This window comes from Strigops habroptila, chromosome 12 (genome assembly GCF_004027225.2).
Source record: "Strigops habroptila isolate Jane chromosome 12, bStrHab1.2.pri, whole genome shotgun sequence".
Taxonomy (NCBI): domain Eukaryota; kingdom Metazoa; phylum Chordata; class Aves; order Psittaciformes; family Psittacidae; genus Strigops; species Strigops habroptila.
Genome location: NC_044288.2, coordinates 423,403 through 445,954, shown reverse-complemented (window position 1 = coordinate 445,954; position 22,552 = coordinate 423,403). Strand labels below are relative to the sequence as shown.

The 22,552-nt window shown below is 62.1% G+C and overlaps 1 protein-coding gene across 5 annotated transcripts in view; it reads left to right on the top strand.

Moving 5' to 3' along the window:
• Positions 1 to 21,534, top strand: part of AHDC1 (AT-hook DNA binding motif containing 1) — a 49,003-nt gene extending 27,469 nt beyond the window's left edge. For 3 of the 5 annotated variants that reach the window (XM_030504268.1, XM_030504263.1, XM_030504265.1), the window contains 5 exons: positions 12,770 to 12,920; positions 13,771 to 13,811; positions 14,353 to 19,422; positions 19,529 to 20,192; positions 20,998 to 21,534. In XM_030504268.1, the coding sequence (XP_030360128.1) occupies positions 14,430 to 19,379 (4,950 nt within the window). In that variant the 5' untranslated portion in view covers positions 12,770 to 12,920; positions 13,771 to 13,811; positions 14,353 to 14,429 and the 3' untranslated portion in view covers positions 19,380 to 19,422; positions 19,529 to 20,192; positions 20,998 to 21,534. The remainder of the gene's footprint in view (positions 1 to 12,769; positions 12,921 to 13,770; positions 13,812 to 14,352; positions 19,423 to 19,528; positions 20,193 to 20,997) is intronic. The other 2 variants (XM_030504266.1, XM_030504264.1) reach the window with 1 other exon arrangement.
• Positions 21,535 to 22,552: the final 1,018 nt, after the last annotated feature.

The following is a 22,552-nucleotide window of genomic DNA, read 5'->3' as shown; positions in this document are numbered from 1 at the left end:
CCAGGGTGCAGGCACTCACCGATGCTCCTCCATCCACCCGGGATATAGTGGGGAGATGGGAGCGAGCCCACATTGCACCACCCGGCTCCGCCGTGCCTCAGTTTCCCCTCACCACGGTGCCCCAGCAGCTCTGAGCCGCGGCGCAGCTGCGGTGCAGGAGGGACCCGGGGCCTCTTCCAGCAGCTTCCACGTTCCCTGCGCTGTCCCGCTTCCCTGCGACCAGATGTTCTCACCCTCCATGCATCCCATGGATTCAGCAGGGAGCTGAGCTCAGCGGGGGGGGTGTGGGGCAGTGCATCGGGGTGGGATTGCAGCAACAGGGCTGTGCGTCTGGGGGGATACTGCAGTATTGGGGGGTGCTGGAGCATAGGGGGGATACTGCAGTATTGGGGGCTGCTGCAGTATTGGGGGCTGCTGCAGTATTGGGAGGGATGCTGGAGCATTGGGGAGATTCTGGAGGACTTAAAAGGTGCTGAAGCATTAGGGAGAAGGGTGCCGGCGCATTAGAGGGGATGCTGGAGCATTAGGGGAGATGCTGGCATATTGAGGGGGATGCTGGAGTATTTGGAGTGAGGTTGCTGGAGCATTTGGGGGATACTGGAGGACTTGGGGATATGCTGGAGCATTAGGGAGGCTGCTGGAGCATTTGGGGAGGTGCTTTAGCATTTGGGGTGGAGGTGCTGGAGCATTGAGGATCATTGCTGGAGCATTAGGGGAGATGTTGGAGCACTGGGGGGATGCTGGAGAATTAAGGAAGATGCTGGAGCATTAAGGAAGATGCTGCACCATTTGGGATGGGGGTGCTGGGGCACTGAGGGGGATGCTGGATCACTGGGGGGATGTCCGGTGCTTCTTCCTGGTTGACACCTGCAACCAAATCCCAGCTCCAGCAGTGCCATGGGATTGGGCTGGGGCATGTTTGGGGATGCAGCTCCTCATGGGTGCATGTGCCAAGCATGTGCACTGCTCGTGCCATGGCGGGAACACGGGGATGTTCGGGGATGGATGGACGCATGGATGGATGGATGGGTGCATAGACAGGCAGCCAAGGACAGACACCACATCCTCTCCCTCCTCTCCCAGCCCTGCGCAGCGAGTGTGTAATTTCACCACAGTGCCTAAAGGAGGGACAGAAGTAAATTGACCTTTTCACCCGTTTTCCTACCAGGGGGATTAGAGCCTGTTTCCTGTTAAACCTCTCCAAGAACTGGCTCCATCCTGCTCCTGGAGCAGGGAGGGGGACACCCACCCAAAGCAGAGGCTCTCCTCTCCCTCCTCACCCAGCACCAACTCTCCCACTCCATCCCGTCTCCCATGGCCACCATGGATGGAAAGCCCCTTCAGGGTGCTTTCTGCAAGCCCAGGACAAAAACCCAGACGTGGAAAATCGCTGGGAGGAAGGAACCGAAGGCGGAGAGTGATAAATATTGAAAGGGTGGGATTTCGATGTAGGCTGCAACAGCTGTGCCGGTTACAGTGTCACACTATCTCTCCACAGGTTTACTGACCCATTTCCATTCACACGGCTGCCAGTATCTTAGCAACTGCAACAGTCCCCCAAGAACAGGCATATTGCCTGCTATTAGTGACTGCTGCAACTGTGTCAAGGTTAGATCTCTTCCCTCCAAGCCCTGCCGGGTTTGGTTTTGCGCCCAAAGCCAAGCACAGGCTGTTCGGTGACATCTCCCCCCCCAAGGAGTATTGGGTGTTGGGTGTTCATCCCTTCCACAGAACATGCCAGTGGGGATGGAGTGGTTGGTGAGGTGATGGGTGGGATGCAGGGTTGGGCAGTGGGATGCGGGGAAAGCGGGGTTGGGTGCGCCATGGGGTGCTGCAGGGTGTTGGTAATGGTTGGGTAGGTGATAGAGATGCTGTCATCTGCATGGGTTGCACCATCACCCCTCTGCAGCACTGGGAAGTCATCTCAAGGTGTGCTGTGGTGGCACAAGCAGGGCCAGGCAAAGCTTGTGCCCTTGAGGGAGTGTGGAGCCATGGGCCCAGCAAGAGAAGGGACTTGTGCTCCCTCAGTGTCCCTTAAAACGCAGTGATACTGGGGGGAACTGAACTCTCAGAGCAGGGAGAGGGTGATCATCCCATGCAGGGAGGGAAACTGAGGCACGGGCAGGCAGAGCACCCCGTCCCCAAGCGGGTGCTCTGTTGCTGGGCTGCACCCAGGGCTGAGGAGCAGCACGGCAGGTGCTGGGCTGGGCAGGATGAGTCCCCCCCCGGGTAGCACTGCAGACAGCAGGCTCCAGAGCAGCCCGGCCGCGAGGATGCTGCAAGGGAAGCCACAAACATGATTTAAGGGGCTGGAGGGATTGATTTATTAACAGCAATTAAAAGCACTAAATACGCTGAGCTCAGGCAGAGAGCGGGGGGGGGAGACCTGCCTGCTGGCTCTGGGGGCGAGGCTGGCAGCGGGGGGGGCACTGGGCTGGACTGAGGTGGCTGGGGAAGGGGATGGGTGCTGGAGATGAGAGGTGAGGTAAGGGGGTGCAGCGCCCTGCGGCTGAGATTGCATCCAGGGATGGGTTTGTATTAGGAATGGGTTTGGATTCAGGGATGGGTTTGCACCTGGATTGGGTTTGGATTCAGGGATGGGTTTGGATTCAGGGATGGGTTTGGATTCGGGGATGGGTTTGCACCTGGGTTGGGTTTGGATTCAGGGATGGGTTTGGATTCAGGGATGAGTTTGGATTCAGGGATGGGTTTGGATTCAGGGATGGGTTTGCACCAGGGATGGGTTTGCACACAAGGATGGGTTTTTGCATCCCTGGAGGGCACATGGTGGGATGCTGGGGGACAGGAGGCAGCCGCCCATAGCCTGGATGCTCTTCAAGCCCCAGCTTGGGGCTGGTGCTCACTGAGCATTCAGCAGAGGGAGGAGGCTGGTGGCTGATGGGCATCCACAAGGCTGACGCGTGCGTGGGTCTGAGGAGCTGGTGGAGCAGCAGTGATGGAGCTTTGCAACATCCAACCCGGTTCCCACTCGGGAAATCCCAGCCGAGAGTCCTTGGAGGCTGGGAGAGTCCCTGGCCGTGTTCAGACCTGCCCAGCCCCAGTTCCTCCATGGGGACCTGCTGTCACCCGTGTCCCCACCGTGCTGCTGGGGTGCTGGGTGCTGGATGCTGGGGTGGGAGCAGTGGGTTGTGCCCTGCGCCCTCCCAGTGCCCATGGCTGTCAGCACTGGGAGCACTGGTTCTGTTCCCCTTCCCCACTGCAGTGCAGCATCCATCCCCTACCCTGGGCTGTGCATGGGGGCAGGACCCGGTGATGCTCAGGGACGTGGGGATGGGGAGCCATGCTACCTTTCTCGCCTCACCCTCTCCTTCCACAGCATCCCAATGCTATCGGGGGGGTTTCAGGTTGGGGTTCAGATCCCCCATACAGAACAGCTCCACCCTGGGGCAGGATACACCCACATCCCAATCACTGCATAGTTCCCCTGTGCCGTGAGCCATGTTGGGCACCTCCTGCCTCAAATCCCACTGTACCAGGGGGAGCCCCCCCCCCATAGAGGAGCCCCTGGAGGCTGTCGGAGCTGAATGGGAACAAAAGGTCTGTGAGGGGCTGGCAGGGGCGAGCGGAGCCGGAGGCTTTGTGCTGACCCCGCTCCGGCTGCCCCAGCCCCAGCTTCCCCCCCTGCGGCCCCCACCAGCTCCTGCAATGTCAGCGCTTCCCAGCAGCAATCCCAGGTACCGGAGCCGGCTGGGAGGTGGAAAAGCCATTTCTGCCTCCAGCAGCTGTGCCAAAAGCCTCCTGGGGCAGGGAGGGTGCTTGTGTCTTGTCCCCAACATTCGGCATGGGGCCACATGCTCTTGTCCTGTGGGGATGGAGCCGTGGTGAGGTGCAGAGCATGGCATGGGCTGTGGGTGCTGCATCACCCTCTGCCTGCACCCACATTCCTCTGTGCTCACTGGGTGTGCTGATGGGGACAGTGGCTGGGGATGGAGGTGGCCAGGGATGGAGGTGACCAGGGATAGAGGTGACCAGGGATAGAGGTGACCAGGGATGAAGGTGACTGAGGATGGAGGTGACCAGGGATAGAGATGGCCAGGGATAGAGATGCCCAGGGATAGAGGTGACCAGGGATGGAGGTGACCAGGGATAGAGATGGCCAGGGATAGAGGTGACCAGGGATGGAGGTGACCAGGGATAGAGATGGCCAGGGATGGAGGTGACCAGGGATGGAGGTGACCAGGGATGGATGTGGCCAGGGATGGAGGTGGCCAGGGATAGAGGTGGCCAGGGATAGAGGTGACCAGGGATGGAGGTGGCCAGGGATGGAGGTGACCAGGGATAGAGGTGACCAGGGATGGAGGTGACCAGGGATAGAGGTGACCAGGGATGGATGTGGCCAGGGATGGATGTGGCCAGGGATGGAGGTGGCCAGGGATAGAGGTGACCAGGGATGGAGGTGACCAGGCATAGAGGTGACCAGGGATGGAGGTGACCAGGGATGGAGGTGGCAGAGATGGGGCTGCCCCAGGCTGCTCATCAGCTGGTTTGTGGGTCCCCCCCAGCCTCAGCCCCTTGCCTGCCACCAGCTGCCCAAGGGTTAACGAGAGTTTGCTGCTCCTGCAGACAATTAGTGACATCTCTGCTGACAACGCCACACTGAGCTGCTCTCCCCTCCCCGGCAGCACCAGCCTGGCCTCCCCCAGCCCCACGCGGCCCCCGCGCTGCCGCCGCCTGCCTTCACCACCGTGGCCCCAGCACCTCGCCCCAGCACCTCGCCCCGGCAGCTTTGGCACAATCGCAATCCCGAGCGGAGCAGCCGGCTCCCCTCGCTGCCCTCTGACCCGCTGTTGCTGTGGAAACTGCATCCCACACGTAGGATTATGGAGCTGGAAGCCGCAGGCTCCAGACTCCCCTTGAAAATCCAAGCAGCTCCTGGGGTCTCGTGGTGGTGCTGGCCGTGGGGTGCCTGCCCCTGCTGGGTGCTCGGGGAGGCAGCAGCAACACTGGTGGGTCCCCTGGTTTGCACCCCCCGGCTGGTGACACTGCCAAAAGTGCCCCGGTGTCACCGTGAGACCACCAGTGCCACCTGGCACGTCTGCTCCCCTGAGCATCGTCTCCCGGTGTGCCTGCATCCCTGCATCATGAAGGGGTTGGGTACCACCAGCACCCCCCTTCACCAACCAACACCCCAGGGAGGTGGGTCCACCCCAAGGACCCATTCCCAAACCACATCCATGGGCACCCACCACCAGCACCCGCCACATCCCTAGGGACATGCAGCGTGGGTCCCCACGCCTGGGTGGGTGCGGGGGAGAGCGGAGCCTGTTTGGGGAGCTCTGTGGGCTGGATCTGTGTCTCGGCATCTCTCCCTGCCACCCAGGGAGGTAGGAGCTGAATTAATCGCGATCAATTAATGCTGCTGCAATCCTCATCTTCCTCCCTGCACCAGCTTTCTGCCGTCGCACCCAGCGAGGGGGGCCTGGTGTCCCCAGCAGCATCCCTCAGGAGCCACAGCCCCCCAGGATGGGGACTGGGGACAAGCGGGGTGTCCCCCAGCCTGCGTGGGCACCCGTGCCCATAGTGAGCAGCCATGCCACACAATCTGATGAGGGTGACAGCGTGGGGACAGGGAGGGGACATAGGAGCCCCTCGAAGTCCCTCTGCGCCAGGGCCGGAGCAGGATGATGGGGGGTCCAGATCCTGCAGTATACTGCAGCAAATGCCCTGCAATCAGCATCTGAATGAATCCCACCTTCCTTCCTTCCCCCACAACGTGCTGCCCTGGGCTACAGCTAATCTATTGTGCGCTGGGCTGCAGCCAGCACAAGCTGCAATACAGTAAATCCTTCTGCAGTATCCTGCAAGGGGACCGAGCCCAGCCGCAGCCGCTCGCCGCCTGCCACACAAAGCTGGGGGGCTGCAGTGGGGACGGGGCGCAGGGCTCAGGGACACAGGAGGGCGGCACAGACCCTGGCCCTGTGCATGTAGCTCTGGACCAAGGTGGGAAGTTCCCCAGGGAGTTTCGGTGCCCTGTGGCCCCCCCTCGCCCCCAAATCCCCACCGCGGGATGGGGGGATGCCCCATCCTCTGTCCCACTGAGCTTGGGCTTGTCCCGAAGCGCTGCCACCACCATGGTCCCCACAAGGGTCCCGGTGAGAGGCAGGGATTTGCATCCCACCCTCTCCCTGTGCATGGTGCAACCTCCTTCGTGCCTCAGTTTCCCCACTGGTACCAGTCCCACCGATGCCTCATCCCCCCTCCTGCAAGCAAGCTGCAGTGCACGTGGGCCCCGCTGCCCTTCGCTGAGGGATTCGGCTTAGATACTGTTATTATCGCTATTATTACTATTATTATTCTTATTATTGGGATGTTGGGGGGGCTCTGCGGCTCCGCCGGACCCGTCTTTGGAGAGCGAGGCATCCTTCAAAGGAAAGGCTCTCTGTCACCGCCCCACAGCAGCTGCGTTCTCCTCAATTAGAAGAGGTAATGAAGCAATTTATGGGCATCTCCAAAGTGATGTGTGAGTGACAGGCTGTGTATGAGCCGCGCCGGGGCTCTGCTGCCAAGTTGTGTTCTTCCAATCTTAATGGGAAGCTCCCCGGTGAGGATGGATGGGGGGGGGGGAATAGGTGTGTCTATAGGTGTGCATGCTCTACGTGGATCAGTGATGCTGTTGGGTCATGGCGGGATGCAGGGAGAGCTGCATGCCCCTATCCCCCCATTCCTGGGAGCCTGGCCCCCCGGGATGCACTGTGTCACATGGATGTAACCGGAGCCTGGAGGGCAGCTGGGTGGGAGCAGAGCAGGGGGCTGGATGCCTGCATCCATGGGCAGAGTTGGCTACAGCTCCCTGTTTCCATCCGCACCCCAGGCACTGCCCGCCCTGCTCCCTGCCTCAGTTTCCCCACTCGTACCCACATCCTCACTGCTGGTCCTTGGGTGCATTCTCTGGGCTCCAACCTCTCAGCTTCTTGGGGGCCACCACAGCCTCAAAACAGGGAAGGGCAAATTGTGGTTTGGGGCCATCTGTTCTGAATGAGGCAAAACCCAACATGAGCTGCCAATGGCCTCCTGTGCGTACCCATAGGTGTGGGATGGAGGTCCCCTGGCTGTTCTGGGGGCCTGTGGGTCCCTGGGAGCATGGCAGGGAGGGTGCAGTAGCATGGTAGCGCATTGTACCCTGAGCTGGTATGATCCTGCGTGTGCACATTGCACATCCGTGTGCGTGTACCTGTGTGCACCCATGTGTGCACCCATGTGTGCACCCCTCTGTGTGCACACCAGTGCATGTTCCTCTGGGTACCCCTGCACCCATGCAGGTGTTCGTGTCACCTGTACTGTGCACACACGTGTGCACCCCTCTGTGTGCACACTGCATGTTCCTATACCCATGGGTGCACCTGCACCCAGGTAGGCGCACACATGCACATGTACCTGTGCTTGTCTGCACCCATGTGTGCAGCATCCTCCCCCCCGTGTGTACCTGTGCGCACAACCCACACCAATGGGTGCATCCCCTCCGTGCCCACCCCTACACGCAGGGTGCCAAGATGCTGCCCTCCTTCTTCCCCACACCCCTACTCTGGCGCACCAGCGCTGGCATCATCCCCAGTGGCTCCCACACCCCAGCTCGGCCCCAGCCGGCCCTGCACCACGCTGCATCTCCCAGGAAACAGGATCTGCAGCCAGGAGTTTCCGCTCAACTCGTGTGTGCCTCCCACAAAACGAAAAAAACAGGGAAAAAAGAGAGGAAAAAAGAAAAGGGAATAGAAAAAAAACCACCCCAAGCACCCAACCCCCCTGACACCAGCGAATCCTGCCCGGCCCCTTCTGCTCTTCTTGTCTAGCCAGTTACTAAAATTGGCCAAGGGAGGCAACCGGCTGCTCTCCCCCCGCCCAGACCCCCCGGTCCCACCTCGCCACCAACGGGGTGCACTGGCGATGCCGGACCCCGCTGCAGTGGGGCTGCAAGCAAGGGGTTGGTGCTGGTGGGTGCTGGGTGGTCCGTGTCCCCCATTGGGCACATGGTCGGCATTCCCGCATCCCGCCGGGAGCCCCTTTGCCGGCCTGGGCAGCCCCCCAGCCCCAGCGCCGGGGGAGCGTGGCTGTGCCTTCGGCATGGGCACGGATCCATCTGGCGCCTTCCAAATGTTACTGGCCTCGCAGGATCCCGGCCCCGCTTGGCGTTAACCCGCAGCTCACCGCGGCCCTGCAGCGCCTGCGGGCAGCGGGGACCCCAGCATCGCCTCCCGGGGGTCCCCACAGGGTGCCGGGGGGTGCAGAGCCACCCTGGGTGCCACAGGGTGCACGAGGGGTGGCATTGGCAGGGGACGGAGCCCCATCCGCGGTGTTACATGACCCGGCATGGCCGGCGCTGGGCAGGGACACACCGGGGCTGTGACTCATGCTGTGGCTATAACAGGGAGCCCGGAGAGGGGGGCCGCGGCCATCTGCGCAGCCTCAGGCCTGCGGCGCGTTGAGGGGGGGCCCTGGGGCGTGCTTGGCACGCTGGGGCAAAGCCACCCTATGGCAACACTGGGGAGATTGGGTGCAGGAATATGCGGCACCCCAAAGAGCGCCTGGTACCCCAATTGGCACCCCAAACGAGGGTGCTGGGGTGTCCCCCCCACCCCTGGCAGGGACAGGGCAGAGGAGGGGGCCAGACCGGCTGCTCGACGGGGCGGGGGAACAAAGCTGGCACCGAGGGAAGCAGCTAAATTTAGCCCTGAACCGCGGCTCCGGGCTCCAGCCGGACGAGGTGCCACCATCTCTGCAGTCCATCTGTCATCCATTCCCCTGTCCCCCCCACCACAGGCACCCCCCGGGCCACACAGCCCCCCTCTCCCAGCCATGGAGCAGGGTCAGACCCCTCTGGGGTGAAGGGCAATGGGGTGGAGGGGGGCTGTGTGCGCGCTGGATGGTGATGCTGGGGGGCATGGAGGGAAGCGTGGTCCGCGCACCCGTTTACCCTGGTAGCTGCAGCCAGGTGGGTCTGTGAGGAGGAGGAGGAGAGGGTCCTGGCCCAGGGAGATGGCTTCTTGCAGAGGGAGGTGATTGCAGGGGAGAATTATCGCTGCAGGGGAGATGCTTGTGGCAGGGGACGTGGATCTTGCAGGGGAGAGGATTGTTGCAGGGGAGATGGTCTCTGCAGGGCAGATGGTTTCTTGCAGGAGAGATGAGCATTGCTCCCGAGATGGTCCTTGCCCCAGAGATGGTCGTTGCAGGGGACATGGTTCCACTGCATGCCTGCCCACCTCGAGGGCACTGTGACATGTTATAGGGCTGAGAGTTGGACCCAGCAAGGGTCCCACCAGCTCCAGCACCACCAGGTCTGGAGGATGCCACCAGCATCCTGCTGGCAGCAGCATCGTCCCCAGCAGCATGGGGGCATCAGCATCCCTAGGGCCCCTGTTTCCAGGGATTTTGGAGCTGGTTTGGCACTGAGGTGACATCCCCTCCTTGGGGGATGCAAAGACCCGCAGGTACCCCCGGCTTTATAGCCCAGTGGTCCCAGAGCCCCCTCCCCGGTGCCAGGGTGTGTTGCCTGAGCCTGCCCCTGGGATGTGGCACCCGGGGGTGCTGTGGGAGGGTGGATCCCAGTCCCAGCTCTCCCTTTGGACCATGTTTCCCAGATGTGTTGCCCCACACACCAGCCAAGCCCTTCCCAGCATCGTCATCTCCTCCCACAGCAGCGCCGCATCCCGGCACCACGCTGGGGGGACGTATTCCCACATCAGCTCCTTGCTTGGGATGGGGAACCCCAAAAGACCTCTGCTCTGGTGGCTGGTGGCCCACAAAGGGAACTGGTGGCCAAGCAGCCTGAGTTACCTAAGATGAAACCCAGGCACCATCTGCTCTGTCCCCTAATGACAAGCACAGCACAGCACAGGAGGCAGGACGGTGGGGGAACATGGTGACACTTGGGGTGACTACCAAAGGAGGGGTCTGTGCAAGGCAGTGGGTCCCCAGGGTGGGTGGGTGCCCTAGATGGGATCCCAAATCACGCTGGTGCTGATGGGAGCCAGAGGAGGGCAGGGGATGCCCAGTGCATAGGGTGCAGGCGGGGCGATGATGTGTGGGGAGGAAGAGAAGGGAGCAGGACATGCATGCATTGATGCTGAGGGCAGGGTGGCGGGGATGAAGACGAGGGAGCGGTTCTCCTGCTGCCCGACCCCCCGCATTGGCTCAGGGAAGGGGCGGGGGGCTGGCTGGGGAACACGGAAACCCTTGGAAACCTTGGAAAGCGCCTGCCAGGAAGCTGTCACTGGAGGGGATTTTCCATTGGTGTCAGCAGGACGGGTCCGGGAGGACTCGTGGGGCGAGGGGGGTGCGGGTGAGCATGCGAGGGCACCGCGGGGACAGCAGCGGGCTGTGGGGACAAGGAACCTGCCCCACGATGCACCCCTAGATGTGCATGTGCAAGGGGGGGAACCCTCCACCGTGCCCCTGCTGTGTGAGTGTGCAAGGGAGAGGCACTGCGCAGCAGCAAGGGCACACACGAGGCTGGGACACCCCCTGATGCGTGTGCGGGGGTGGGGCACCTCTGCAGCACCCCAGATGTGTCTGTGCACACACAAGGGACCACAACAGGGGTGATGGGGGTGTCCAGACACACACACGCCCCTACATGGAGGTATGTAGGGTCACCCCAATCCCTCCTGGGGTGCGGTGGGTGAGGGGGGACCCCTATCCCTGATGCTGCAGGCGGGGTGGGAGGCAGCAGGCCAGCGTGTCCCCATCTGTGTGGCGTGTCCCCGCCGCCGGCCTGTCTCCCGATGGCATCTCCGGCTCCACCCCGACGTCTGGGTGGCCTCGGAGCCGGGCACCAAACCACGTCCGTGTCTTGCAGGGCTGTCCCTGCACTGCAAGCTGCCGCCGCGCCGGTGCCAAGCGAGCCCGTCCATGTCCCCCCTCCTCTGTTGCCAGCGCTGAGGGGCACGGGTGGGTGCCAGCAGCCTCAGGGGGTCTGCAGCCCCCCCAAACCATCACGGTGCCACCTCTCCTACCCCACCACCCAAGCAGGAGCCCTGTGGCGGATGGGAGGAGGGGGGGATTGACCACGCTGCTCACCACCATCAAACCTGAAACCGTTCAACTAATTAAAGCTTTGCAGCAGCAGGATTAAGCCCGGGCAGGGGAGGGGGTGAGCCCAGGTAGTCGATTAGTTCACCAGGCGAGGATATTGGATTTCTGCGAGGCGAGTCAGCACTCTTTGGGGCTGTTATCTTTGCAGGGCTGCGGGGTCAGGAGCTGGGAAGCGGAGGTGACTGCAATCTCACCAGCTTCCCCCCCCTTTCCCCCCCCCAGAGCCCCGTTGCAGCGCCCATCTATCTCTCTCCTCCATCCCTCCTCGCTTGTGTGGTCTCGGCTGGTGTTTTGTAACCACGGAGGAGAGGGAAAAAAGGGAAAAAAAAAGAGAAAAAAGGGAAAAAAAGAGAAGGGAAAAGGCCCTTCCCCTGGTGAACAAGCCAGGAATGGCGAGGGCCGGAGAGCCTAATGTGAAACATGTGGCGGCTGCCTGGGGCTGAGCAGGGAGGTGAAAGTGAGCGCGGTGGTGTGGCCAGCATCCTGCCCCCCCTGCAGCCCTTATCCTGCACCCCATGGCTTGTGGCTGGGTGCTGCCCGTCCCCGTGCTGGGGTGCAGGTGGTCCCCAATGGTGGTGGTTCATGGGGAGGGAAGAGTGTCCTCCTCATTGTCACCGCACACGTGGTGGGGATGGCGGCGGGGATGAGGGCAGGAGCTATTGTGGGGTAAGAGGCGGCTGGATGGGGAGGGCAGGGTGGATGTACCCACTGCCTCCAGCACCCATGGGTGCACGCTGATGGGTGCCCATTGGAAACGCCATGGGCATCCCATAGGGTTTGCCAGTGCATCCACAGGGACACATGGGAGGACATCAGCACAGGGATGCGCCCCACAACGCCCCAGTCCTCCCCATGGAGCCGTGCGCAGCGTGTGCGGCAGGGACCAGCTCCCAGCTCCCAACGGCTGTGCTGGAAAAGCTCCCGTTTGCTTCCTTCCTGCCTTGCCTCCCCTCCAACAGCTCTCCGGGCACATTCAGCAGCTTCATCAGAGACCAGACCGGTCTTTCGAGCACATATTTTCCTGTTCCACATTGCCCTCAGTGTAACTCTACACTGCCGGAGAGGTGCCCGCATCTCCTCGGTGCCAGCGCTGCACCCAAGGGCTGGCGGGGAGGCGGGAAAGGGGGGGTTGCGGATGGACTGACAGGTTTGAATTCTCTTTCCCTGCCTTGTTGATAAGTTGTCACGCTAATCCAGACACCGGGAAGAGCCTGGATCACGCCGAGCGGCTGCGTGTGTGTGCCTGCGGGTGTGTGCTGGGGGAGGGAGCCAACAGGCAGGCATTCACATGGCTCTGGGAGGGGGGAACAGGCGGCTATGCTGGCATGAGGGGGCTGCGATGGGTTGGGGGGCTCCACTGTGCACCCCAGTTTTGGATGTGTGTGCCTGGATGCCCAGAGCAGGCAAAGGTGCATGCACATGTATGTGCGACATGCACATCTGTGTGGACATGCATGCACACAGCCTGATGGGGAGATGCCCTGCCTTGGATGGGCAGGGAGGAAAGGGGTGCCCTGCCCCAAAACACCACGCTGTGCCTGGGCATTTCGCGATGGGCACCATCCCGTGGGGTGGAGGGGACAATATGATCTTAAGGTCCTTTCTAAGCTTGGTTCTCTGTGGATCCCCATGAGCTGCGGCATGGAGAGCCTCACGGGCACCCACAGCAGCACGGGGCAGCGGGTGCCGGGCTGACACCCCGGGCTCTCTGTGCTTTGCTCAGCAGATGGGAGCTCGGTCGCACTGGAGAACGGTGCCAGCCCGGCAGCAGAGTGGTTCCCGTGCACCCAGGGCTCGGGTCCCTGCCAGCCTGGCAGCGACGGTGACAGCAGGAGCTTCAGAGTGAACCTGCACTGCAAGCACCCGCGCACCAGGTACCCCGTGGGGACCCTGCCGCCAGGATCAGGGGCCATACTGGGGTTGGGGGGATTGGCAGCAAACCCTGCTGCCTCTGCTCTGCCCATCCCTGCCTTGGTGGGCGTGGGGGGCTGCAGAGCATCCCTAGAGATGGGGGGGTGCAAATGGAAAGCGCTTGGCTCGCAGGGTGGGGGCAGCCCGCTGTGGTGTGATGGTCCTGTATTGGGTGCTAGGCACTGCTGCCCACACACAGGGTCTCACTTGTCCCCCCATTGCCAGCAAGGGGAAACTGAGGCAGAAGCGACGCAGGGTGTCCCCGGGGGCTGCAGGCACGGGGCTGGGTCCCCTCGGGGTTCGGGGGGTGCCCACGGGTGGGTAGGAAGGAGGGAACAGGATGGGGGAACATGTTGAGCCACCTCCATGGGCAAAGAACCGACCCCCCCCCCCCCCCATGTCCCTTGGCCGGGCGGGAGCGCGGCTCGCCGGGGACATCTAGCGGCTGCGCGGCCGTAGGGCCCCCGCCTCCCCCCCCCCGGGCCCCCGGAGGGGTTCGTGGTGGTGGGGTGGGAAAGGGGAAAACGTGTGTGTGTGTGTGTGTGTAAACATGTCCCCTCTGCCCCCCACATCGGAAGCAGCATTTCTCTTCCCCCCCCCCCACCTCCCGTTTTCCCCGGCCCCGCCCCGACGCCACGGTGATGGGCGGGCGCTGCCCCCTGGGCTGTAGGAATGCAGGAGGATCGGCCCCCTGCTCTGTCCCTATAGGAATGGGTGCTGAGAAGAAGCCGTGGGCACCCAGATGTGTTGTGCTGTGTGTGTGTGTGTCCCCTGGACCCTCGAGGCTAACCCTCGGCACCCCTTCCTTTGCAGAGAGCTCAAGTGCAATAGGAGGAGCAGCAGCAAAGCCGAGGGTAAGTCCCAGCCCCGGACCCACAACGATGCCCTCGGACCTCATAGCCCTGGCCCATAGGATGTGATGGGGCAGCCCAGGCCCCCACAGGCGCTCCCCTCACCTTGGAGGTTGGCTGGAGCTGGGGCTGGCGGGGGTGGTCCTGCTGTTGGGGAGGGTCCAGACCCCATTTCCCAATGCTGGAAGAAGCCTGACAGGAGGTTGTAGTGTGGTGGGGCTGGTCTCTGCTCCCAAGGAACAAGGGATGGGACAAGAGGAAACGGCCTCAAGCTGCCCCAGGGGAGGTTTAGATGGAGATGAGGAACAATTCCTTCCCCAAAGGGTGCTCAGGCATTGGAACAGGCTGCCCAGGGCAGGGCTGGAGTCACCGTTCCTGCAAGTGTTCACACACCGTGTAGCCGAGGCTGGAGTGACATGGGTTAGTGGTGGGGAACGGTTGGACTGGATGATCTTAAAGGTCTTTTCCACCCTATGATGAGCTGGGGGTGAATGAGGGTGGCGGGGATGGAACCTCACTGCCCCCCCTCTCTGCCCCACAACAGGTCCCAGTGCCACCTTCCCTGACCCCCATGTCAGCAACTGCTCGGCCAAGCGTCCCGCGGGGGAGGAGGAGGTCAGGATGCGTGTGAAGCCCCCGGGCCCAGTGGTAACGACCAGCGTTGTCCGTGGCTCCCCAGACTACGTCCGAGAGCCCAAGTTCTACCCGCCAGGACACCCGGCGCAGCGGCCCCCCGCGTGCCCGGCGGAGAAGGCCTTATCCTGCAGCGTGCTGAGCTTCCCTGAGGGATCGTGCCGGGAGCACCAGGCAGGCTCGCTGCTGCACGGCGACCCGGCCGACCGGTGCCAGAGCGTGCAGGGAGGCACCAAGGCAGCAGAGGACTTGCTGGGCTGTGCCGGCGAGCCCCGGATCCTGGGAGGGAGCACAGAGGAAGCAGCCGCCCGCAACCGGGCACCTAAAACCTTCCCCAACGTGACACTGGCCTCGGGCCGCTGCAACATCGACAGCATCCTCGCCTTGCTGCGGAGCAAGTGCGGCAACGGGCACATCAACCTCCACCCCGTGGTGCAGCTCATCGACATCATGAAGGACCTCAACCGCCTCTCCGAGGACCTCAAGAGCAGTGGGGTGCACCTCGCCTGCGGCAGCCTCCGTGGTGGTGGCGGCAGTGGTGGTGGCCATGAGGACAGCCGCCTGCTGCCCGCCGACCGCGACCTCCAGTACAGCTTCTTCTCCTCGCCCTCCCTGGCCAACAGCATCCGCAGCCCTGAGGAGCGGGGGGTGCTGTGCAAAACGGAGCCGCCGCGGCACCCCCGGCCCCCAGCCCACGATGGAGAAGCTGATGGTGGTGGGGGAAGCACCTCGCAGCCCCCTGGTCACAGCAGGAACGTTGGTGGAGCCTCCAAAGCACCCACAGAGGAAGCCGGCTGCTCCCAGCCTGATGCTGGTGATTACTCGGACCTGGCCGAGGCGGACATCCTGAATGAACTGGCTTCCCTGGCGTGCCCGGGGACGCAGCTGCTGGAGGCACAAGCGATGGAGCCGCAGCCCCAGTTGCTGCCAGCCCAAGAGCTGGATTCCCAATCCCGGCTGCTGGATTCCCAATCCCTTGAGTCGCAGCCGCAGCTGCTTGATTCGCAGAGCCTGGAGCCGCTGCCGGAGTCGTTGGAGCTGCAGAACCTGGAGCCATTGGGGTTGCAGTCGCTGGAGCCACTGTCCGAGTCTCTGGAGCTGCAGTCGCTGGAGCCTTTATCCGAGTCTCTGGAGCTGCAGTCACTGGAGCCGCTGGCGGAGCCGCTGGGGCTGCAGACGCTGGAGCCACTGCCCGGAGCGCTGGAGCCGCCGCTGCTTGATGCTCGTGCTCCGCTGCTGCCCGCAGAGCCCGCGCTGATGGAGACGCAGCCACTGGGCTCCATGTCGGAGCTGCTGGAGGCCCAGCCGGGCACCGGGGACCCGCTGCGGCTGCAGCCCCGGCTCGGGGGGTGTCCCCTGGGCAGCGTGGTGAAGCGGGGTCCCTGCGGGGGCCGGGGGGCCGGGCGCTGTGGTGAGGACCACCGCAAGTACGCTCTGCGCCGGACAGACAAGCCAAAGATGTTGTGCCGCCGGAGGAGGGCAGGGCGAGGGCGCCGCGTGGACGTCACCCCCGAGAGCCGCGGCTTGTCCCCTCTTGCCCTGCCCGCCGAGGTGCCCCCCGGGCCCGAGGAGCCCAGCACCCCATTGCTGGCCCCAGCGCCGCTGCCACCTGCCACCACTCTGGACCCTGATGAGGTGCCCAAGGCCCCCGCGATGGGGAAGAAGAGCAAGTGCCGGGGGGTGAGGAAGATGGTGGTGAAGATGGCCAAGATCCCTGTGTCCTTGGGGAGGAGGAACAAGACGACCTACAAGGTGTCATCGCTCAGCAGCAACTTGAACCTAGAGGGCAAGGAGCTGGCTGCCAGCAGCTCCATGGAGCCCACGCCGCTGCTCAAGATGAAGAACAACGGGCGCAATGTGGTGGTGGTCTTCCCCCCAGGTGAGATGCCCATCATCTTGAAGCGCAAGCGGGGCAGGCCTCCTAAGAACCTGCTGCTGGGTCAAGCCAAGCCTAAGGAGCCCACCCCGGAGGTGAAGAAGAGGAGGAGGAGGAAGCAGAAGCTTGCCTCCCCCCAGCCCTCCTATATTGCCGACACCAACGACAGCAAAGCCGACTACTCGGACGTGCTGGCCAAGCTGGCCTTCCTCAACCGGCAGAGCCAGTGCTCGGGGCGCTGCTCGCCACCGCGCTGCTGGACCCCCAGCGAGCCCGAGTCCATCCACCAAGCCCCCGACACCCAGAGCATCTCCCACTTCTTGCACCGCGTCCAGGGCTTCCGCCGGCGCGGCGGCAAAGCGGGAGGCTTCGGCGGGCGCGGGGGGGGCCACGCTGCCCGCGCCGCCCGGTGCTCCTTCAGTGATTTCTTTGAGGGCATCGGGAAGAAGAAGAAAGCCCCCAGCGCCCTCCACGCTGACCCTGTGCACCCGCGCAAGCGGGGCCGCCCAGAGCCCGACCCCGTGGGCAAACCCAAGCGGAAGCGACGGGCTCGCAAGAACGGGGCTTTGTTCCCCGAGGGCAACCCCGGGCAGAGCTTCGCTGACGGCCCCACTGAGTGGGGTGCCGGGGGGGACAAGGGCAGCCCCTGGGCACCCCACCATGGGCACCCCAGCAGCCAGCCCGGCCGCAACGGTGGCTACCAAGGGGCCGAGGCGAGACCCTTCCATGCTGCTGGGCTGGAGTCGGGCTCCTCCGGCCGGGCTGGCTTCTATGGCGGGAGCGCGGTGTCCTCGCAGGCGGAGGCTGGTCCGGAGCGGCACAGTCTCTTCACTGGGTACTTCCGCTCCTTGCTGGACTCCGATGACTCCTCCGACCTGCTGGACTTTGCCCTCTCGGCTTCCCGCTCCGAATCCCGCAAGTCGGCGGCTGCCTACACGGCTCCACCGGCGGCTCTGCCAGGGCAGCGGGGCCTGGCCGCGTACCCGGCGCGCGGTGGCAAAGTGGCAGCGGCCACCCCCGGTGCTGAGGCTGCTTTCCATGCAGCCATGCAGGGCCGGCCCGCATTCCCACCCGGCCGTGCCGCTGCCAGCGCTGGCTATGGTGTGGCCCAAGGGTCATCGGAATGCCGGGGTGCCGAGGCATTCCCAAAGCTGGCACCACCCTCGGCTGTATCCCGGTCACCCACTGCACACCCAGCGGCCAGTGGCGCTCCGGGTTACTCCCCATACAGCAGCTACGGCGCTGGGCAGAGCGTGGCACCAGCCAGCGTGTTCCCGCCGGGAAAGCAGTACCCATCAGCGCAGGATTGCCCCAACAGCAAGGACTGCAGCTTTGCGTATGGCAGCGGCAGCAGCCTCCCGTCCTCGCCCAGCAGTGCCCACAGTGCCGGCTATGCACCACAGACAGCAGGTCCGAGCCTGCCGCTGGGCAAAGCCGCCTTCTTCAACAGCGCCGAGCAAGGGGGGCAGTTCTCCAGCGCGGCGCACACCCCGTTGCGCTGTGACAGCCGGGCCAGCACCGTGTCACCCGGCGGCTACATGGTGCCCAAAGGTTCAGCTTCCTTCCAGCCTTCACCCGAAAACTGCCGGCAGTTCCCCAGCGCTGCGCCATGGGCTTTCCGGCAGGGCTACAGTGGGTTGGATTGGAGCTCGGAGGCCTTCAGCCAGCTCTACAACCCAGGCTTTGAGTGCCACCTCAATGAGCCCAATGTCATCCTGGACATCTCCAACTACACCCCGCAGAAAGCCAAGCAGCAGACGGTCTCGGAGACCTTCTCCGAGTCCTCCTCCGACAGCACCCAGTTCAACCAACCGGCCAGCTACCGGCGCACCAACAGTGAGGCGTCCTCCAGCGAAGGCCAGTCCAGCCTTTCCAGCCTGGAGAAGCTGATGATGGACTGGAATGAGGCGTCTTCCGCCCCGGGCTACAACTGGAACCAGAGTGTCCTCTTCCAGAGCAACTCCAAGCCCGGCCGAGGCCGACGGAAGAAGGTGGACATGTTCGACACTTCCCACCTGAACTTCTCCTCCTCTTCCTCCTCCTCCTCCGTGTACCCCTCCAAGAGGAGCACAGGACCCCGGCAGCCCCGGGGCTCCCGGGGGGCTTGTGCCTCCAAGAAGGAGAGGGGAACGGGCAAAGCCAAGTTCCACACCAAGTCGCAAGCGGTCAACCCCCTCTTCCAGGAGAGCACGGACCTGGGCTTGGACTACTACAGCGGGGACAGCAGCATGTCCCCCCTGCCCTCCCAGTCCCGGGGCTTCGGGGTGGGCGAGCGGGACCCTTGCGACTACGCCGGCCCCTATTCCATGAACCCCTCCACTCCCTCGGATGGGACCTTTGTGCAGGGGTTCCAGAGCGATTCCCCTGGCTTGGGACAGCCGGATTTGGAGAGCAAGCACTTCCCTGCCCTCCCGCACCAGCTGGCAGCCCCCGGCCAGCAGACTGTCTTTGAGGCCGGCTTGCAGAAAGCCTTCTCGCCCAACTGCTCGCCGACCTTGGCCTTCAAGGAGGACCTACGGGCGGGCAACCTCCGCAAGCTGCCCGCCTGCGACTCGCTCAAACACAGCATGCAGGGGGGGGCCCTGCCGCAGGCCCCGCACTTGGCTTGCCGTGATCTCCCCATGCCTCAACCGCACTACGACTCCCCCAGCTGCAAAAACCCCCCGTACTGGTATTCCCCCAACGCCAGCACCCGCAGCCCCTCGTACGATGGCAAAGCAGGGGCCGGAATGCTGGTAGACTTCATGGGCAGGACGGACCCCCAGTGTCTGAACCCCCACTTGAGCAGCCCCAGCAGCACCCACCCCTCCAAGGGCGAGAAGGAGCCCTTGGAGATGTCGCGGGCTCACCACCGAGGTCCCTACGCTTGTCCCTTGATCAATGACTTGAACATCTCCCCCGTACCGAGAGACTCAATGCTGCAGCTGCAGGACAACTACAGGTACCCCAGTTTTGCACCCCAAGGGCACCCCGTCATGGCCCCCACCCAGAAGAGCGGGCTTTTGGGACCCATGGTAGAGCAACAACACCCCGAGGACACTTTTACGGTCACCTCATTGTAGTGTCTGCTGACGTGCCAACCGGACGACGAGGTTTTATTACAGGGTAGGTGGGGGAGAGCCTGGAGGTGAGGGTGGGGAGGTGGTGGTGGGGGACACAGGGTCTTCTCATCGTGTGTCCCCCCCCTCTCTGTGTTGTGTTTCTTTTTCAGAGGTAATTTAGCCAGCACTTTTTTTCTGGAACGCTTTTCAAGTTCTGTATTTAACTGGGATTGGAACCGTTTGTTTGTTTTCTATAAAAAAACACCAAAAAAACACCAAAAAAAAAAAAAAAAGAAAAAAAAAAAAGAAAAAAAAAGGAAAAAATATTTAAAAAGATCAAAAATAAGTGAAATGAAAGGATAAAAAACATTAATAACGGACGAAGAGCAAACCCCCCCCCCCCCGGTGTTCTCCCCGCTCCGCACTTAATCCCGCTCCGCCTGCCAACTGCCTGGCTCTGCTTCCCGGCCATGCCGCCCTCCTCCCGCCCCGCAGCAGGACAATCGCATGGATGGACGGACGGATGGATGGATGGATGGATGGCGCAGCCCCCACCGAGCCCAGGGGCGCAGGCGGGGCGCAGGCAGGAGGTGGCTGTGGGGGTCAGCAGTGGGTGCCTCCTGCCTGCTGCCCAGCCGGGGGACAAGGGCAGCCCCTTGGCTGCCCCCGGGGGGCCGCTTTGGGGATCTTTTGTTTCTTCTTTCCCCTCCCCGTCCACTCCCTCGCCGGGGTGTTTTCCGTGCCAGATGGATGCCAATGGGTGTTTGGGAGCGCTGACCCCCACCAGGCTCTGGCAGCTTTGCCAGCGGGGCTCAGAGATGCCACCGTCGCCCGGTAAGTGCCCCCCTCCCTGTGCCCACCCGGTGCTCAGTGCCCCGGCAGGCGGGGTGGGGATGGGGTCTGGAAGCACTGGGGGTGTGCTGGGTGCTCAGTGCTTTCCAGTGGGGTTTCCAGGGAGGTTCACCCACTGGATGCCCCCAGCCCCTTTTGGGCTGCAAGCACTTAACCTGAGTGTTGCCCCGTGGCCAAGTGTCAAACTGGAGGCCCCAAATGCCCCAGTGTCTGTGGGTGGATGGAGCCAGGGGTGCAGGGTGCTGGCCCGTGGGTTGTGGGGTGCTGGGTGCTAAAGCTGGGATGTGGCTTTCCCCAGAGCCCTGGGTGTATGGGTGCCAGACAGGGGGTGGGCAAGACCCCAAATCCCTGGGTACCTGGGTGCCAGACCCTGGGTACATGGGTGCCATGTGGGAGTGGGCAGAACCCCAGACCCCTGGGTATGTGGGTGCCAGATGAGGGGTGGGCAGGATCCCAAATCCCTGGGTACCAGATGGAGGGTGGGTAGAACCCCAGACCCTTGGGTATGTGAGTACCAGACCCTTGGGTATGTGGGTACCAGATGGAGGGTGGGCAGAACCCCAGATGTGTGGGTATGTGGGTACCAAACCCTTGGATATGTGGGTGCTGAACGGAGGGTGGGCAGAACCCCATGGGTACATGGGTACGAGACCCCTGGGTGCATGAATGGGCTCCCTTAACCCCCATTGTCCCCCATCCTCACCGAGCGGGTCCCCCATCACTGTGCCAAACCCCAGCTTCACCCCGAGGGGGGGACGCTGACCCATTTCTCCCCTCTCCCCACCAGCCACAGCACCCATCCCGGCTGCCGGAGCAGAGAGGAGAGGACAGGAGAGGAGGGCACTGCCGGGGGGGGTACCCCGGCCCCGTGCCCCCCGCTTGGCCCCCGCCTCGGCCGTGGCGCCGGCGCCGCGTTCTCTCTCGGAGGGGACTCTTTTAACCGTTTCCTTTTGGGGTTTTTATCGGAGGGAATTTTCATTTTCTGCACAAAACCAGCAATTGTAAATACTTTTGAAGAAAAGCTTAAAAAAAAACAAAAAAAAAAAAAAAAAGTTTAAGGAGAAAAGAAATCCTAAAAAGCTGAAAATTCACATTAAATACTAAAAGACAGAGCCACGCACCAGACGGAGAAGCCTAAAGTGAGACTAGCAATGGAGCGGCCGAGAGGTGAATATGCAGGAGAGAAGAGCAAAAACCCACCCGTATGCACTGAGTAAAGATTTATTTACAGCTCAATCGACATAAAAAGAAAGACAAAAAAAAGGAACAATAACCTATTTATTGTATATAATGTTTTATTATAAATCGTGTCTTGTATATTGCATTCTGTACCTCTGCTGTGGTTTTGTGGTGTGCAACTCCCGCATGGGTCCCGTGGGTTTCCGTTGCCTTTTTTTAATGCCCAGGACTTGAGGTCTTATTTTTATGATGCTGATGCTGAAGAAGAAGGGGTTTGGGGGAGGGTGGGAGGGGTTTGGGGTGGGTTTTTTTGTCAGGATGCACCCAAAGAGCCAAATTTGTATAAAAATAAGGAGAAAAAAAAAAAGAGTTTAACAAAAAAAAAAAAAAAAAAAAAGAAAATTAAAAAAAATAAGGAGGAAAAATCAGGAGAGAACTCGACCTCTTGGTGGGGAGGTTGGGATGGGGCAATAGGGGGGGCACCGTGGTCCCCAGTGCGGTGCAGTGATGAGCTCAGGGTGCGGGTGCGGGTGTGGGTGCCAATGGGGGGCTTTGGGCTCCTCTTTCCCCCCCATGTGTGCTGTGTGTGTCCCCACCAAGGGTTTGGCATCTTCTATAGAGCTCTGTGGACTGTGCAAAACCAACCCAACATGGAAAACAGAGGGAAAAATGCCCTGATATGGATAAAAATGAACAAAAAACAGGGGGGAAACACCCCAAATCTGGTCAAAACAGCCCCTAAAACCCAAACCCAACCAAGAACAGAGGAAAATGCCCTGAAATGGCTAAAAATGAACAAAAAAAAGGGGAAAACCCACCCCAAATTTGGTCATAACAGCCCCATGCTGCCCATCCCCAGCTGCCCTGGCCAGAGAGAACCCCCCCGGTGCCCCCCCCGGTGCCCCCCCCCCTTCCCCTCGCCTGGTTTTTGTGTTCTTTAGGAAGGGATTTTTAATAGGCACTTTTTTTATATTAAAAAGAATCCTCTATATTGAGCCATGGCCGCTGCCTTCTTGCTTTGGGGGGGGGGGGGGGTTGGAATATGGCAGGAGGGGGCTGTTCCCAGCTGGAATTGAGGGGGGAATGCCGGAATCCAGTCTAACTGCAGTGGAAGGGGGAGTCCCACTGCGGTTGACATCAATGGGGTGGCTGGTGGCATCCTT